The 15,599-nt window shown below is 43.8% G+C and overlaps 1 protein-coding gene across 2 annotated transcripts in view; it reads right to left on the reverse strand.

The window, feature by feature from the left end:
• Nucleotides 1–1,018: 1,018 nt before the first annotated feature.
• Sel1l3 (SEL1L family member 3) overlaps nucleotides 1,019–15,599 on the reverse strand; it is a 110,833-nt gene continuing 96,252 nt past the window's right edge. For both annotated transcript variants that reach the window (XM_076938501.1, XM_034509065.2), the window contains exons 21-24: nucleotides 10,993–11,120; nucleotides 10,304–10,406; nucleotides 10,156–10,228; nucleotides 1,019–2,092 (exon numbers count right to left, since the gene is read on the reverse strand). In XM_076938501.1, the coding sequence (XP_076794616.1) occupies nucleotides 1,953–2,092; nucleotides 10,156–10,228; nucleotides 10,304–10,406; nucleotides 10,993–11,120 (444 nt within the window). In that variant the 3' untranslated portion in view covers nucleotides 1,019–1,952. The remainder of the gene's footprint in view (nucleotides 2,093–10,155; nucleotides 10,229–10,303; nucleotides 10,407–10,992; nucleotides 11,121–15,599) is intronic.

A 15,599-nucleotide genomic window follows, 5' to 3' on the forward strand; every position in this document is an offset into this window, starting at 1 on the left:
GCATTGCTGAAGAAGGTTATGTCACTGGGGGTGAGCCTGAAGAATTCACAGCCTCATCTCATGTCTGGCTCACTCTCTCTGGTTCATGTTTATGTTGAAGATGTTCTCCCAGCCTCCATCATACCTATCACTTACTGTGTTAACTTCCATGACGTGGATTCGTATCCCCTGGAACTGTAAGCCAAAATCAACTCTTCCTTTCATAAGTTGCTCTTGGTCACGGTGTTCTTTCACAGAAACAGAAAAATGACTAGTGAAGACAAGACTGAGAAACTGCCCCTACGTCCGTGAGCAATGGGACACAGGATATTCTTGCAAGGGTGTGACCCACTGGATAGTGTAGCTGTGAGCCGTCAGCATTCTAAGATGCCACCACACAGGGAATGGATGTGTTTGCTCTCCATAGAGGTTCGAGGCAGAGCCCAGTGCCTTGTAGGGCTCCTCACATTTCTCTCCCAACAGCACTGTCGCCCCGGACTCAGAGCGCTTTCCTGTGGTCTCCACACACTCACAATCTCTCTAAAGCCTTATGAGATGCTCAAGAAGCAGATCTTTTCCATCTACTAAAAAATCCTCATCTTATAGCACAAGAATATGAAGCCCAAGGAGGTTTAATCCCAGCATCGCTGAGTAAATTGCAGGACCAGGATTATCAGAGCCTGAAGTCTGGCCCTTTTACACATGGCTTAGATAATTTTTGCTCAAATGAGAACAATACACACGGGAGAGAGGGGGTAAACTGGAAGGTTAATCTAAAATTCAAGGAAAAACTCATTTCAACCCAGATAGAGTGTGAGGCTGGGCAAACATCTCAGATGTAGGCTTAGGATTCTTGGAGGGGAGCTCCCTGCTGCCTTCACTCCCACGTTTGTCAATGGTTAGCAGGACAATTGCTTTCCTGTAGGGTGTTGTTTTGTGTGTTGGGGGTGGGGAGGCTCCTAAGGAGAACACCTTAGCACTTTGAATCATGACCACAGTGACAATGAAAAAGAAAAGAAGCCACTTCCTGGTAGCCAACTGTAGAAAAATAATTTTATTTACTACTGTAAATAAAGTAGTGCAAAGATAGTTTGAACCCACAGTATTGCGTTACTGATTTATTTACTACTGTAGCAGCACAGACACTCTGTTCCTTTTTGCCTTCTACACACACACACACACACACACACACACACACATACACACACCCCTATACAGACACAGGCAGGCATAAGGGGTGGTGATGAACCTATGAGCTAACAGCTTGTTTTTTTTCTGCATATTCCATTGCTGCCAGTCTATTCTAACGGTGATTCATGGGGAAGAAGACTACACTTAAATTGTAAAGATTTACTAGATGTTATTGCATGTATGATGACAGAAACATAAACGATACCCAATAGTGTCATCAAATGATTTGGAAGCACTATGACCTCTAGAAAAAATCCACAGGAAAAAAAATGTAAACCAGTGTACAATGCTATTGCCTTCCCTGTATATGGTGTTGTGTTTGTTTCAAGGCTGACTGCTGGGTTTGGGACTCAGAGAGCAATCTGCCAGTTGGGCTTTTGCGGAGCAGGATGTGGCAAACAGAGGTACTGAAGCATCATCAGCCTTGGAGAGAAGTTCCTGTTCTCTAGTAAAAGGGGATGAAGAAAGACTAAAACTTTTAAAAATGCCTCTCCATGGGTGACTATGATTCCTAGGACAGTCACCAGGAATGAAAGTCCGCCACCTCAGCTCACCTCCCCCTATTCCCCTATTTTCAAGGTCATCCTTGAATTTGTTTGATAACCACAGTCTGCTCTGGGTATGTTCTTGTTTAAACACAAACAAAAAGACACCAAGTGCAAAGCTGGTATCCAGTTCACAAGACTTTCAAGGTATTTATCAGTATAGCTCCTGGCCCCAGCCTTCCCGAACCAGCTGTTGAAAGGATGGTCTCTCAGCTGGAGAGACCAGGGGTGCACAGTTCACCCACGAGGCTCAGGGTTGTTTGCCATCATGGGTGGGTCATGGTCGGAGGCATCTGCAGCTGGAGGCACAGCTGGACTTGGGGTGGATGAGGCGGGGTCTGCCGAGACCCAGGCTGGTGCTGGAGAGGAGCCACTGGCTGCGGAGACACATACAGAGTTGAACATTTGAAAGAGGCCCATGCAGAACACCAAGCCCTACCCAGTAAGGGGGGTGAGAGTGGGGGTGGGGTTGCTCCTTGGCTGGTGGCTGAAACTCTAGGTAAATAGACAACCTTGAACCCATTATCTAGGTTCTTTGAACTTTGGTGTCCCGGTCTATAAAATACCAGGTTGGAATAGCTGTGTAAAGCTCCCTGGTGGTTTTCACGGCCTGTGGTTCTAAGTCGATGCGTGTCTGCAAGGATATTTAGGCAAAAAGTTGCTGTGATCAGTTTCATGAGCTATGACCCTATTCCCCTCCCCACCCCATGATGTCAATATAATACAACCACAAATAGTGTCAAACAGTCAGAGGAGAGCTAGTTTTATTTACATTCTTATCCCATTTGAATGGTGTGTCAAATTCAGCCCAAGTTATTTTATCTAAATAATTGCACAAAACAACTGAAAAAAAATTACAATTGCTGTATTTCCACAAAGTTATTAGGTTTCTGTGGTTTTCAATATATCTTTAAAAGAGAGGATAATGACCGCGATTTTAGGGGAGCGTTTATCAAGTCTATGTCAGCAGCAACTTTCTTTTCTTTTTTCACATGTATTTAGTGAGTGTTTTGCCAGTGTGCATGTTTTTGTTGTACTTGAGTGCCTGATGCCTACAGGGGCCAGAAGAGGGCACTGGATTCCCTGAAACTGTAGCAATAGATGGTTGTGAGCAGCCCTGGGGGTTTTGGGAACTGAACCCAGGACTTCTGCAAGAGCATCCAGTGCTCTTAAAAACTAAGGCATCTCTCCACCCCCACCCCCGACTCCCCCGATGTCAGTAGTGTTCAAAGTGGTGTTTCCTTCCCAAGGACAGAGCCACTGTTGGGAGACATTTCCACCTGTCACACCTGCCCAGGAGTGGGGATAGGATGATGTCATCTACTGAGTACAAACCAAGGATCCTGTTAAGCCTCCTGCAGGACTTGTGACAGCCCCACAGCAATGAGTGACCAGCTCTGGATGCCATTCATGCTGGAGTCCACAAAGCCTGCTTTATGAGTTAAAACCCATAAGTGCCCCCAGGTGACGGTGGGCTCTGACCCACCTGTCACAGCTGTGTGACTTGGGTGAGTTATCCACATGCTCCCACCTCCAAGAGATGGAGATAATGGGTGGCTCTGTGGCACTGAATCAGTCCAGGGCTTAAACGAGAAAATGCACTTAAGAGGCTTAGAACAGTGTTTGGCCGGTGTAGGTATGCAGGAGGTGTTACTGGGGAAATGTGTTAAGATTTGTTCATTTCAGGTACATGGCATTGGAGATAAAGAGCGAAAGCATTTGTTTTCTGGATGTCTGCAGACCCCATCCTCTCCTCCCCACCACCGCCTCCCTCGAAGCTCCAGGATAAAACAACATGAACCAACAAGCCAGAAAAGACTAAGAATTGAATAGTGTTGATGTTTACCAGCTGGGTAATCTTGAGCCAGCATTTAGCTATAAAGTGGCAGTAGCAACATTCAGAGCTGTGTGATGAATGGTTAGCTCAGTGGCCAGAGTTTGTGCAGACACAGCTAGTTTACCTGTAAGCAGTGATCTTAAGAAAACTTGGTGGTGTTTTAGCCTTACTAACTTTGTAGAAAGTGGGTGGGGTTATTTTTAATCTTATGTATCTTTTTTTGCACTTATTTATTTATAATGCATATGTGTAAGTGTGTGCATGTGCCAGGCACACATGTGGAGGTCAGAGGACAGGTTGCAAGAGCCAGTTCTTGTCTTCCAACACACGGGTCTGGGGATCGAATGCAGATTTTCAGGACCGGCACCAAGCATCTTTAGCTGAGCCATCTTGATGGCTCATTGGAGCCACTTTTAAACGCCAAACTGAAATGTATGTACTAAAGAAAGATGCCATCCCATGCTGACAGTCCAACTCTTCAATGGCTCTACGTCACTGTGGGACACTCTCCCACTGTGGGAGATCGGACTTCCTAGCAGGTTGACTTTCTGCATATGGACAGGACTACTCTTTAGGGCCTCTTTCAACAGCCACAGGAGATGTGGAACCACAGAGTAGAGGAGAGGCCAGATGTTGTGGGATAGTGGAACATTACTAAGGCTCAGAGGCAGGTGACCAAGTGAGGAGGTTCAAAGACCACTGTGCCGCAGTCAGGAGGCCCAGTCTGGGTGTGTCTTCTTTACTTGCTGTTATCTACCCCTGGGCTAGATACTGACTTGTGGATATTTCCTTTCTAACTTGTTAGAATCCCTGGTTCCTCTGTTTCCTCTCCTGGGAATAGGAGGGCTTGGAGCAGCTGGTGTCTGGACCCCCTTTTGCCATAAGATTTGCCTTTCCGGTGACCTCTGTGGGAGTTAATACAGCACTAAGGCACAGACTTTCAAGCTTAGGGAATGTCTAAGTCACCATGGTAACAAGATAAATCAGCAATTGGTTTTCTGATTAAAACAAAAAGTGCCAATGTGTAAATGTAGAAAGAATACCTAATTAGCACTGTCACTACTTAATGCTCCTGAACAGGGACAACAAGGAATGCTGCTGTCCCCCCAGCAAATTTGTTATTATCTTTGTGAGGGTTCTCTCCCTTCTGTGGGGGCTGCAATCACTGCACGAGCCCCCCTACCGCATGCCCTAATTTTAAAGTTGCCCCTTTGTCTCTGCTCACCTGGAATGCATGCTAATTTTATTATTGGGCTAGAACTGAGGTAACCAGGAATATCATCGTGCTGCTAAAAAAATTACAGAGTAATTCCAAAGAGAATTGATTTGTGGATTACTTGCTGACTGGGGGATCATTTTCTGTACATTAGTGAGAACAATCAGGAGCTGGCACACACAGGACCCCGGGGGCCAATGGCAGCCACTGCCTGTTTTTGTATGGCTCACGATCTAAGAATGGTTTTTAAACTTTTAAATGGGAGAACCAAAAAAAAAAAAAAAAAAAAAAAAACACAAGAAGAATAAGATTTTGTGACGGTGTGAAAGCATTTGAAATTGAAATTCAAATGTGTCCACAGTAGGTTTATTAGAAGCCCAGCCACAACGACAGGGTGCTCCAGATATCCAGGAACAGAGGAGAAAAGCCAAAGCAATTGTTATCTACCTCCTTAGAACAGTGAGCTTCCTGGGTGTGGCTGGGATGGCAGAGCACTTTCCTAACTCAAATGAAGCCGTTGACTCCATCTTTAGCACTAAACTGGACTAGAGATGTTGGCCTACAATCCTTTGGGAAGGAGAGGCAGGAGGATCAGAGGTCAGGCTCTACAACAGGGCAAGCTTGAGGCTAGCAGGGGCTATGTGAGACTTTGCGGGGGGTGTATGTGGGGGGGAAACCCTGTTATAGTCATTGCTTACATTTGGCTGCCAGGTAGATCAGATATCGGCAGTAACAAAAACATATGAGAGCGTATACTGAAATGGCAGGCCAGGGGGGAAGAATAAGTGACACAAAGATGGCCCTGGAAATCTCACACCGTGTGTGAGTTAGTCCTCAGCAGCCCGCAGAGTCCAGGACAGGTACAAGATTCCTGTCACTAAACGGGTCTCTAAGCACAGGCACTGGAGGGCATCAAAAACTGGGGACCAGGACATGTGGGGAAGACTCCTTGTGTGAAATCCCTGACTTCAAGACTATCAGCTTTCTCCATGAGTACTCTGTGTGTGGCGTTTCACTGTGCTTTTAGCAGAAACCTCATTAGCTGGAAATGTAGGAGATAGAACAGAGCAGAGAAAGGTTTAATTAGTCTCACTTAGATTTTACATTCTGTTAAAAACAAACAAACAAACAAACAAACAAACAACCCTAGGCTAACCACAGCCAGAGAAGGATGAGTCAGTGTGGGACATACAAGGGCAACGTGAGGATAGACTGGCCCAGGCTTCATCTACCCAGTCATCCCTGGGAGCTGGAAGCTCTACAGACCATGGTTTATGTGGTGTATTCTTTAGACATCAAGTTTAGAATCGTGCTGCAGATGAAGGTTTTTTTGTTTGTTTGTTTTTGGTCTAAAATGAACAAGACCAGATGGGTTTCAGAGTTCACATTTGGGGCTTAAGTTAGACTATGCATAATGAAATATCTTATGGTCTCAAGTCAGAATGTAAAATTCATTGTTTCATATATATTCCTTATGTGCATAGATTGAAAGGTAATTTCATGTGATATCTTTGGAGCCCCTGCATTTTGACTGCAACCTGTTACATGAAGTCAGGTGTGGAGTTTTCGTCTTGGGGCTTTGTGCTGGCACCCGAGTTTCAGGGTTTAAGAACGCAGGATTTAGAGTCTTTCTGATTCTGTGTTTTCAAATTTCAATTTTTCAAAAGGAGGACTCTTTCTTTGAAATGGCATTTCTGTTTTCTCTTCCTCGTGTTTTTTTTCTCCTCCCTTCAGGGAGGCAGCCAGGCTCCAGGCTTCTTTTGTTTGAGAGATGTTTGCAGCAGACACAGGTGGACATTGACTCTGGACTCACTTTACTTGGGGATATTTGGGGTTTCAAAATGGCTGCTGCTCCATTAAGGTAATTAGGCTTGGTGTCTTTGGTGCAGAAGGGAAGGCAAGTGCTTTTGAAACACTCTCAAGCAGTGAAATAAAGCTCTTTCTAGAGTCTGAGAGGGGGACTGAGCTGTCTGTGGATTGTTCTAGCAAAGTGCCCTCCTTCTCTCCCCAGGAGCAACCTGAAACTGGAAGGCACCAAGGAAAATGCTAATGGTTCTGTGAATAGGTGAAGAAGCCCAGGCAAGGTGACCCAGAAGCTGTGTAGGCCTGGAACAATGGGATTTCTGCTCTCAGACCTGTGGTGATCAAGTAACTCCGGGGACATTCTTACTCTAAGAAGCACTAGTCTCCTAAAAAAATATAGCTGCTTTGAGGAAGCAAGTAACCATAAACAAGTGTCCTTAATGGCAGTAAGAGATATGCAGTACTTGTCCCCTATCTTGTTACTGGTGATGGATTGCTAACACATTTGTTTAAATGCTTCTAGAGTAAAAGTCCCACAACATAGCAAAAGCATGCTAGGGTTTGGTTAACGCTAACCGAGGCAAATCAGTCTCATTAAGTATGATCACCTCCTTGTGGCAAAATTTTCTAATTGCAGACAAAATGTCCCACAGGACAGGATGGACTCTGACAGCTACCAGCTTATACACACACCAAGTCATCTCACTTAGTTCTCTTGGCTGCAGAGAGAAGTAGACAAGATATTCTTTCTTCCATTTTTATAGACTAATCAGAGGCACAAGCAAGCTTCTCCCTTGTTCAGCATTGTCCCACAAGTAACAGCAGGGTCAGAATCTCAGAAGCTCCCTTCCCCACCGCTGGTGGGGCTAACTCCTGTCCCGCACCACTGAACATGAGACCATTTCATGTGGCAAGGGCTGTGGCAGGTTGATGCTACATCGGAGAGCATCAAACAAACTTGGGAGAAAAAAACGAGGCTTACTGGAGCTGAACACACAACAGATATGAACAACTTGCTGATAAACCATTAAAGTGTAAAATCAATTGATTAGAAAACGAACAAACTCCAAAATCCTGAAATGAATAGAACCCCAATTTCCAGTGGCAATCTTCACCCCGTGCTGTTTTGGGGAGGCTCCAGGCTTTCAATCCCACACCTTCTTTACTGACTACCAATCAGCACCCAAAATGAATTAATATGGCGGTTTCCCTCCCACATCTGCCACAAGTACCAGTCATTCACTTCCTATGGTGCAAAGAAGGGACACATGGGCTCCATCAGCTCCCCAAGGAAATGCCAGCGGCAGAAGCTCTGGCTTCTGTGCCTGATCATCTGCCCATCACCTCTTCAGTCACCTGCTCTCCCGGGTGAACCAATCTTACTTCAAAATGGCTGGCATGTTCCCACTCTGAACAAGGATGTTAGACATCAGTAAAAGGAATGAAGAGATGCTTCAACTCTCCTCATGAGTTCACACAGGACTGGTCGGGCTGCTGTGGGCAGGCACATTCTGGAAGCGTATGAGCCTCTCCTTTTTATTCTTGCCATTCCAAGCATATTTTACAGAACTACAGAACAGTGGTGTGGGCATGACCCAGAGGCCTGCTGCAAATGTCCAATCTAGGCTCACTTCATCAGAATCGTCATGGGGTCTGATTCCTGCATGATTCACGTGCCCAGTAAAACTAAGACGCAGTAGGCTAGAACTTATGTATGGAAACATTATTTTGTAATAAGTTATATTCTTTTACTTATCCTTTATAGTGCTTTTAGGGCAAATATGTGTGTAGGCAGGTTGATTATGAATTTTATTTCAAGATTCTAAAACCAATTAGGAAAGATTCCTACTGTGAAAGGGGTAATTAGCCTGAAATAGCCTATAACATCTTAAAATGCTGAGGTTTTGAAAGCACGTTTTCAGTTTACATCCTACATCCCTCTTGACCTCACTTCCTTAGCCCAACAGGGTATTTCACCTCTCTGGCCTCAGTCTCCTCTTCTGTCACATGCTACAATGAGAATTAAGTTCTTTTTTTAAAGATCTCATCCCAACTAAATCTTCTATGGCTGTCAAGAAGAAAGTGGGGATACACCAGAAAAGGCAAATGAAAAAGTTTGAAAAGTGAGGGAAAGCGAGGGACAGAGTGGCCCAAGGAGACGGGACAGGGAAATATGTGACATATGAAGGGGCAGGAGGGACATGCAGGCGGCTGACAATGAAAACCAGAAGAAGCCAGTGTCTGATAGAGAAGCTCCCATCCGCCCATGAATTTTCATGGCCACCAGCTGGCATACAACCATTAAGGCAATTTTCAGCAACCTTAACAGAACGGCATTCATAATAGTCACAACAGCATTTCCACAGAGTAGAAATGACAAAGATAATTTGAAATGGAAAACACTGACAAGATGCAAAATAAATGTGCTCTACCTGGCAACAAACTCAGCCACGAGACAGAATGCACCCTAGCAGGCGCAGAGGACAAGGTCTTCAGCCTGGCAGGGCTGTGGTCTGCAGCCTGCACCTCCTCTGGTAAATGAGAGGAAGACTGCATTCACCTGCGAGAGAGAGGCCAGCCTACTCCTCTCACTTTTCATTATCTGCTACACAAATACCGCCTATGCGAACACTCAGCTGCACGACCCTAATTACCCTAATTACCCATTTGTAAGTGTTTCTGTTGGTCTTTGTGATCTATTTCCTTTTCTTGCTGCCATTGGTGGAAATCTGTCACATTCCACCAAGAGACATTTGTGGGTTTGAGCCTCTGCTAAGTATGAGATATTAATGTGAATGGTAGAATTTGGGTCATCCTTTAACCCCAGAAAGACAAATAAAATAGCTAACCATCCATTGAGAGGGTTTTATGTGCCACTTAAGTAAAACAGCTCTTGGTTAACCATAGTCACCATTAGGATAAGCGTCTTAGATGCATTATTTTTAAACTGCCCCCCTCATTTTATGTCCTTTAGAAGTTATGTTAGATTCTCTTTTGATCGATGAGAAACTGAGAGATCAGAAAGGTTGAGTAACTTGTGCTAAGTCACACAGCTACTGGGTACCTAAGTCTGGAGTCTAAACCCAAACAGATGTGATGAGAGTACTCATTCTGTTTATGCTAGCTTGAAAAAGAACTGTGTGTAGCAAGAACCGAAGTGGACTCTCCAAGTCTACCCGGCTAGCTAGGCATGCTTGCACATAATGAATATTAGCTTACTCTCTCATACTTTTGGCTGCATGACTGGAATGACTGACTGGGAATGCTTCATTCAGTAGCTGGGTTTAAAATGAGGTTTTCATGCATATATAAGAAAAAAGAAAACACTTTAGTTTGTCTCCTTTTTTTTTTTAAGCTCAAAAGATAAACCAATAAAACATTTTTTAAAAAAACTTTGTGATTTGTAATAGTCTGAGGATCCCTGAAATTTGGGGACGGTGAGACAACTCCTTTGTACCATGCATGGCCATGCTCAAGAAATGAAACATGACCAAGATTATGAGGAGAGGACGTGCCACTTAATGGGAGAGAAAAAGAAGCCCCTCTCTCCTTCCCTCCTGTCGGAACGTTAAAGGAAGCTTTACCTGAGACACACTGGAGATAAAGCACCATCCAGGCGATCACCACAGACAGCAGGAAGGTTCCCAGGAAGTAGATCTGCAGACATTTGGAACATGCATCAGAGGACTGTGGAAGAGCAGAGCCTTGGGAGGGCAGGGGGAAGATACTCACCAGGGCAGACTGCAGAACAGCACCCCAGAGAAGCCGCAGGTGAAGGTAAAGCCAGGCCAAGGAGCAGGGGCTAAGGGACTCCTCGTTACTGAGACTCCAGCACCTACAAACAAAGCCCAGGGTGCCTGTGGTATCACTGGCTTTGGTGGCACCAGCCGTGATCCGTCCCTTATACCCACATGTATTTGTTTTTGCATACCCAAACTCCCTCAAGATGGCAACAGAGAATGAAACTAATTAATTCTAAGTACTTTAGGCCCGATCTGGCATTTGGAGATCCTAGCAGAAACTTCTGGAAAGGTCATACCTCATTCCTAAGGAAGACCCTGAGCACAGGATTTACTGAACAGTATTTCTGAATGTCTATCCAAAGTCCAGGTGTAGGATGGCCTCCTTATCTTCTAGAAAAGGTAATTAGGTGAATTTTTTTTTGACCACTCTCATGGAAAGTCTTGGTCAGCACTTGAACTTCAGATCTAGAACATCCTATGACAAACCTGAAGTTCAACGGAAAGAGATGGGCACTTGGGCTTAGCTGTAGTCTCTCTGATAGAAATAATTCTGGCAATATTTTCTACCTACCATTTGACATCACAAAATCAGAGGGATGCTAGCTTGAATTGAGGCCAAAGCGTCACCCCCTTGGGTCCCCCACCATTTGCATAGAATCAGAGTGGCTCAGAGCTCACCTTTCATATAGCTCCCGGAGTATGGAGGTGTTGCTGGGATGGAGTGATGGGTCAATTTCCAAGAACTCCAGAATGTGGTGTGGGATGACAGCACCTTCTTCTATCAGTGCAGCGAGGTTGAAAAATCCCTAAAATAACAAGAAAAGCTGAGCTTAGTAATTCCTGGAATAAAACCCAGACACACACCCTTCATCACAATGTAAACTTTTACAAACTCTAATTTTTTTTCACAGTCCCTAGAGCCAGATGGTTTTGTCATGTTCATTGATGAATTGTTCCCCTAAATATATGCATGTGAGAAATTTATTGGCAGGAGAGTGGGGAGGTTTTCAAAGAACGCTACAGTCCATCTGCTCAAATGCTAGGAAATCGAGACACCTTTCCTTTCTCCAGATCCCACACAGAACTTGGGGAAGTGAGTCCTTGCATCATCAATGAATCCTTAATGCTGATTAAATCCATAGCTTAAGGACCAAGCCTTTGATAACCATCAGCCTACTGGATTCCAGATAAGATAAGCAATACATGAGCACATATTTGGGATGTTCTAGGTAAGTATGGAAACACTTCCATGATTCCTCTTGGTGCAAATCTCAGCTATAGGAAAATTTCCTACCTCTTTCTTCTATATTTTGTTCCCTACTCTCAGAGCAGGACCTACCCTTTGGACTCCGTAGTTCTAATAAAAGAATGTCATTCAAGAGCCAGATGATAGAGATGTGTCTAAAACATGGGTACTATAAAACTATTTCAGAAAGAAATAACCCCTTCAACATGAAGGTATGTGGCCATACTAGATGCAACCCCCCCACCCCCCCCCAAAAAAGTAAAATGGCCTTTACTACTAGAGATCTACAAAGAAAATCTGGTATTGTCCTTCAAAGAATATCTGGTCATGCTGTAATGGCCTCCCTTTGACATTGTATTTTAATGGCCTCTGGTACTAGTTTATAGGCCATACACATGCACCATGTTGTATGCACTGGGACCCACCAGCCCATGCAACCATGATGGACACAATAGCAGCTAACTTGTGAGTACCTTCTGTGTGGGAGGCAGTGTTCTGCTTTATAAACATTCACTTAATCTCGTAATGTGAATCAATATTGGTCCTCTCACCCTCCTTATTTTACAGATTAAGAAACTGTAGTACAGAGAAGTTAAGAGATGTGATTGGGGTTACCCCGCTGGAAAATGGCATATCTAGGATGCAAATGAGAGAGGATGGGGTCCAGAAACTCTGCTCAACCCTTAGCACACTGCCAAGCAGCCTCTAGATAGAGTATGATGTGTCTTTAAGATGCATACACACATTCAGCAGAACTCGCGCCATTCTCCTTGCTTTGAAAGGAACTCTTAAAACTTGAAGTGTTAGAAGAAAAGAGAGAAAGTGGTTATAAAACTGTAAGGACTCTGATCAATGGGAAAATAAGATCAAAATAAGTGGCAAATAAGTAGGCTAGGCAGATGAGAGTTTGTATGTAGTGCGGTAGCTTAAGATTCATTATCAAGTAGGCAACTTTATAAAGAACTAATTATGACTTGAGTTTTTTAAAGTATCAAAGGACCAATAGATAAAGAACCAGGCAAAGAACAAGAATAAAGAATTCACAGAAAGAAGATATGAAGAGTAGTTCATCATCAACAAGTGCAGATGAAACGGCCCTCCTTACCAGTAATTATGTAAAAGCAATTTGAAACGAGAGTCAAGTGTCAGCCGGCAGCTACTCAGTTAATAAATTAAACTATCCATGTCAACAAGGTTTCTGTCATCGTCCTCTGCTTGTCTACTGCTCCCTGAGATAATGACTGGAAAATATAAACCGGCAATATCCTACTGTGTAGTCAGAAAACAATTGAGACTCTGTGACTCAATAACAAGGTCTCTCAGCATATAACTGAGGTATTCAAATGAGGGGGAGAGGTGGAGCCCCTAAAGTGTTGATTACAGCCAGAGAGGAGAGCAGAGAGGAGATCTGCTGGGAGACTCTCAATCCCAAGAAAGCAAGAATAGTGGGTTCCCATCTCCTTCCCCATTTTTTACCCTCACCACTGACCTCTGTCTATAACACAATAGGACTGGAAATATGAAATTTGGAAAACTGCCAAATGAAAGACTAGCATTCATCAGTGAGTGCCAATGAAAAGAGACTGTGTAACAAAATGTACACAGTGTATCAATGGAGCAATAAGATTACTTTCCAGGTAGCATGCTCCCTAGAGATGATGTAACAGACATATCTGATGAGCAGGGACTGGAGGGGAACGTGAAGACATTGTGAAGAAGTGAAAAGCCACAGTCCAGAAAGATGAGTCAGTGGGTAAAGGTGCTCGCTACCTGTCCTGATGACCTGAGTTTGATTCCCCAGGACCGACTTGGGGGAAAGAAGAGGACCAATCCCTTAAAGTTGTCCTTTGACCTCTGCATGCATGCTATGACATGCTTGCCCATCTCCATATACATACATATACATACATACATACATACATACATACATGTTAAAAAATAAAAGGCCCTGCCATGGAACTGCAGGTACATTTATTATTTTCAAGGTGTTTTGTTTGTTTTGTTTTGTTTTTGTCTTTTAAGATTAAATTTTACTGCCTTTCTTAAAACAAATAAACAAACAAAAACAAAACACAAAACTGAAAGTCAAGTTAGCAGGCCTAATTTTAAATAATGGCTGATAGCCAAGGGAGATTGTTTCTTTTGCAGATCTGGAAGAAGTAATATTTGATAGATCATGTTCATTAAGCATACTTGGCATGGGATCAAGCTTTATAACAAACATCTCATTCAGTACTCACTTCCCTCGGGGGGAAGGGTTATAATGACCGCAGTTGACAGATTCAAGAATGAAGAGTTGAGGGTCTAGTGACGTGTCATGTGAAAGTAACTGAATGGGAGAGAGGTGGGACTTTTAACCCGCCCCCTAGCTCTACTGATATAATGCCTCTATAAAATAAAAGAAGTCTGCAGCAGGAATAAGCTTCCAACTTTGCTCTGTGATCACAAACCATCCACCTACACAAGCAGGCGGCAACCCTTCCATCCTTTATTGTAGAAAGGGACCTGAGATCTTCCTATAATTCTAATTAGGAAGTCAAAGGGGGAGGAGAAAAGGAAGTATCATTAAGACAGTTAGCAATTGTAGCAGTCAAAATCTTCTAAAACTCTTGGCAAACCTGAAGATAAGCAAGATGCTTGAATAGTTTTCAGCTATCTCTCTGAGATATCTATGAATTAGTAATACAAAAATATTAACTTTACAGAAATTGCCTGTTGTAGATTCATTGTGAAATGTCCCCCACAGGGTCATGTCCTTAAACACTTAGTCCCTGACTGGTAGAGCTCTTTGGGAAGGATGTAGAACCTTTAGGGGTTGGAGCCTTACTGGATGAAGTGGGCCAGGGCAACTGGTCTTCATGCCCTACAGCCCAGTCTCCCTTCCTGTTCACACTCTGCCTTCGAAGTGTGACAAACCTTCCTTCTTGTCACATAGAACTGAAAGCCAAAAACCTTTCTCCCTTAAATTGCTTTTGGTTATAGTATTTTATCACACCAGATAGACAAAATAAGCTTGCCACTGATAAGGCATTCAGACTGCATGCATTGCTGATACGATGCTTGTGGATACATAACTTCTGTAGTACCTTCCACTAAGACAAGACATTTCTGTGTAGCCTAAACTAGTCTGAAACTCACAACCCTCCTGCCCCTGCCTCCTGGGTACACTAAGTACTTACTATGCTTTCATAGGTATTTTTGCCCCATATGTATGTAACCTCAATATATTCATAAGAAAACAAACAAACAAACAAACAAACAAAAAAACAGACCCAAAGAGTGGGCTGTTCTACAAACTATCTAATCAGGATTCTTCAGAAATTCAAGATCACAAAGACATAGAAGGACTGAGGAATTGTCACAGCTTGGAGATTGGAAGGAAAGGTAACATCTATATGTCACGTGGGATCCTGCCTGAGAACCCAGAACAGAAAAGGGACAGTGTGGAAAATGGGTGAAACCAAGTGAAGAATGGAGTTAGATAATGCCCTCTCTTGACATCTTCATTCAACAGGGGCTGTGGCACAAGAGATAAACAGTAGGAAAGCTAGATGCATGGTGCCGGGAACTCTCTGGGCTCTTCGTATAAGCTTTAAGTCTGAAATTTATAAAAGATAAGGTTCCAAAAAGGTTCCAGGGGATCAAGACCCAGTACTCCAGTCTTAGTGCATGTACAAGCCCGCTTCCTCCTGTGGTTATACTTCTAGGGTCTTGAGTTTCTACTTCACGGGTTAGTATTATGGAACATGGTAGAAATACCGTAGGCTTCCGGCAGAGACGAGGCCTTGGCTATTTTGCTTAAGATCAGTTATTTGGCCTTGAACAATTTATTACCTTGACATATGTCTGGGTGAAAAACATTGTGAAAATTCCAGCCCCATGGGATTGGTGTGAGGCCGGCATAGGAGAACACAGCTTTGTCTTGTAGTACTGTGGGAAGGGTGTGTGGCAAGGAGGATGGGTGACATCCAGTCATGCTCCTGAAGCCACAGAACAGGCTGGTAGGTGCTGGGCCTTGAGAGACAGTTACTGCTACTTA

Source organism: Arvicanthis niloticus, chromosome 7 (assembly GCF_011762505.2).
Source record: "Arvicanthis niloticus isolate mArvNil1 chromosome 7, mArvNil1.pat.X, whole genome shotgun sequence".
Taxonomy (NCBI): domain Eukaryota; kingdom Metazoa; phylum Chordata; class Mammalia; order Rodentia; family Muridae; genus Arvicanthis; species Arvicanthis niloticus.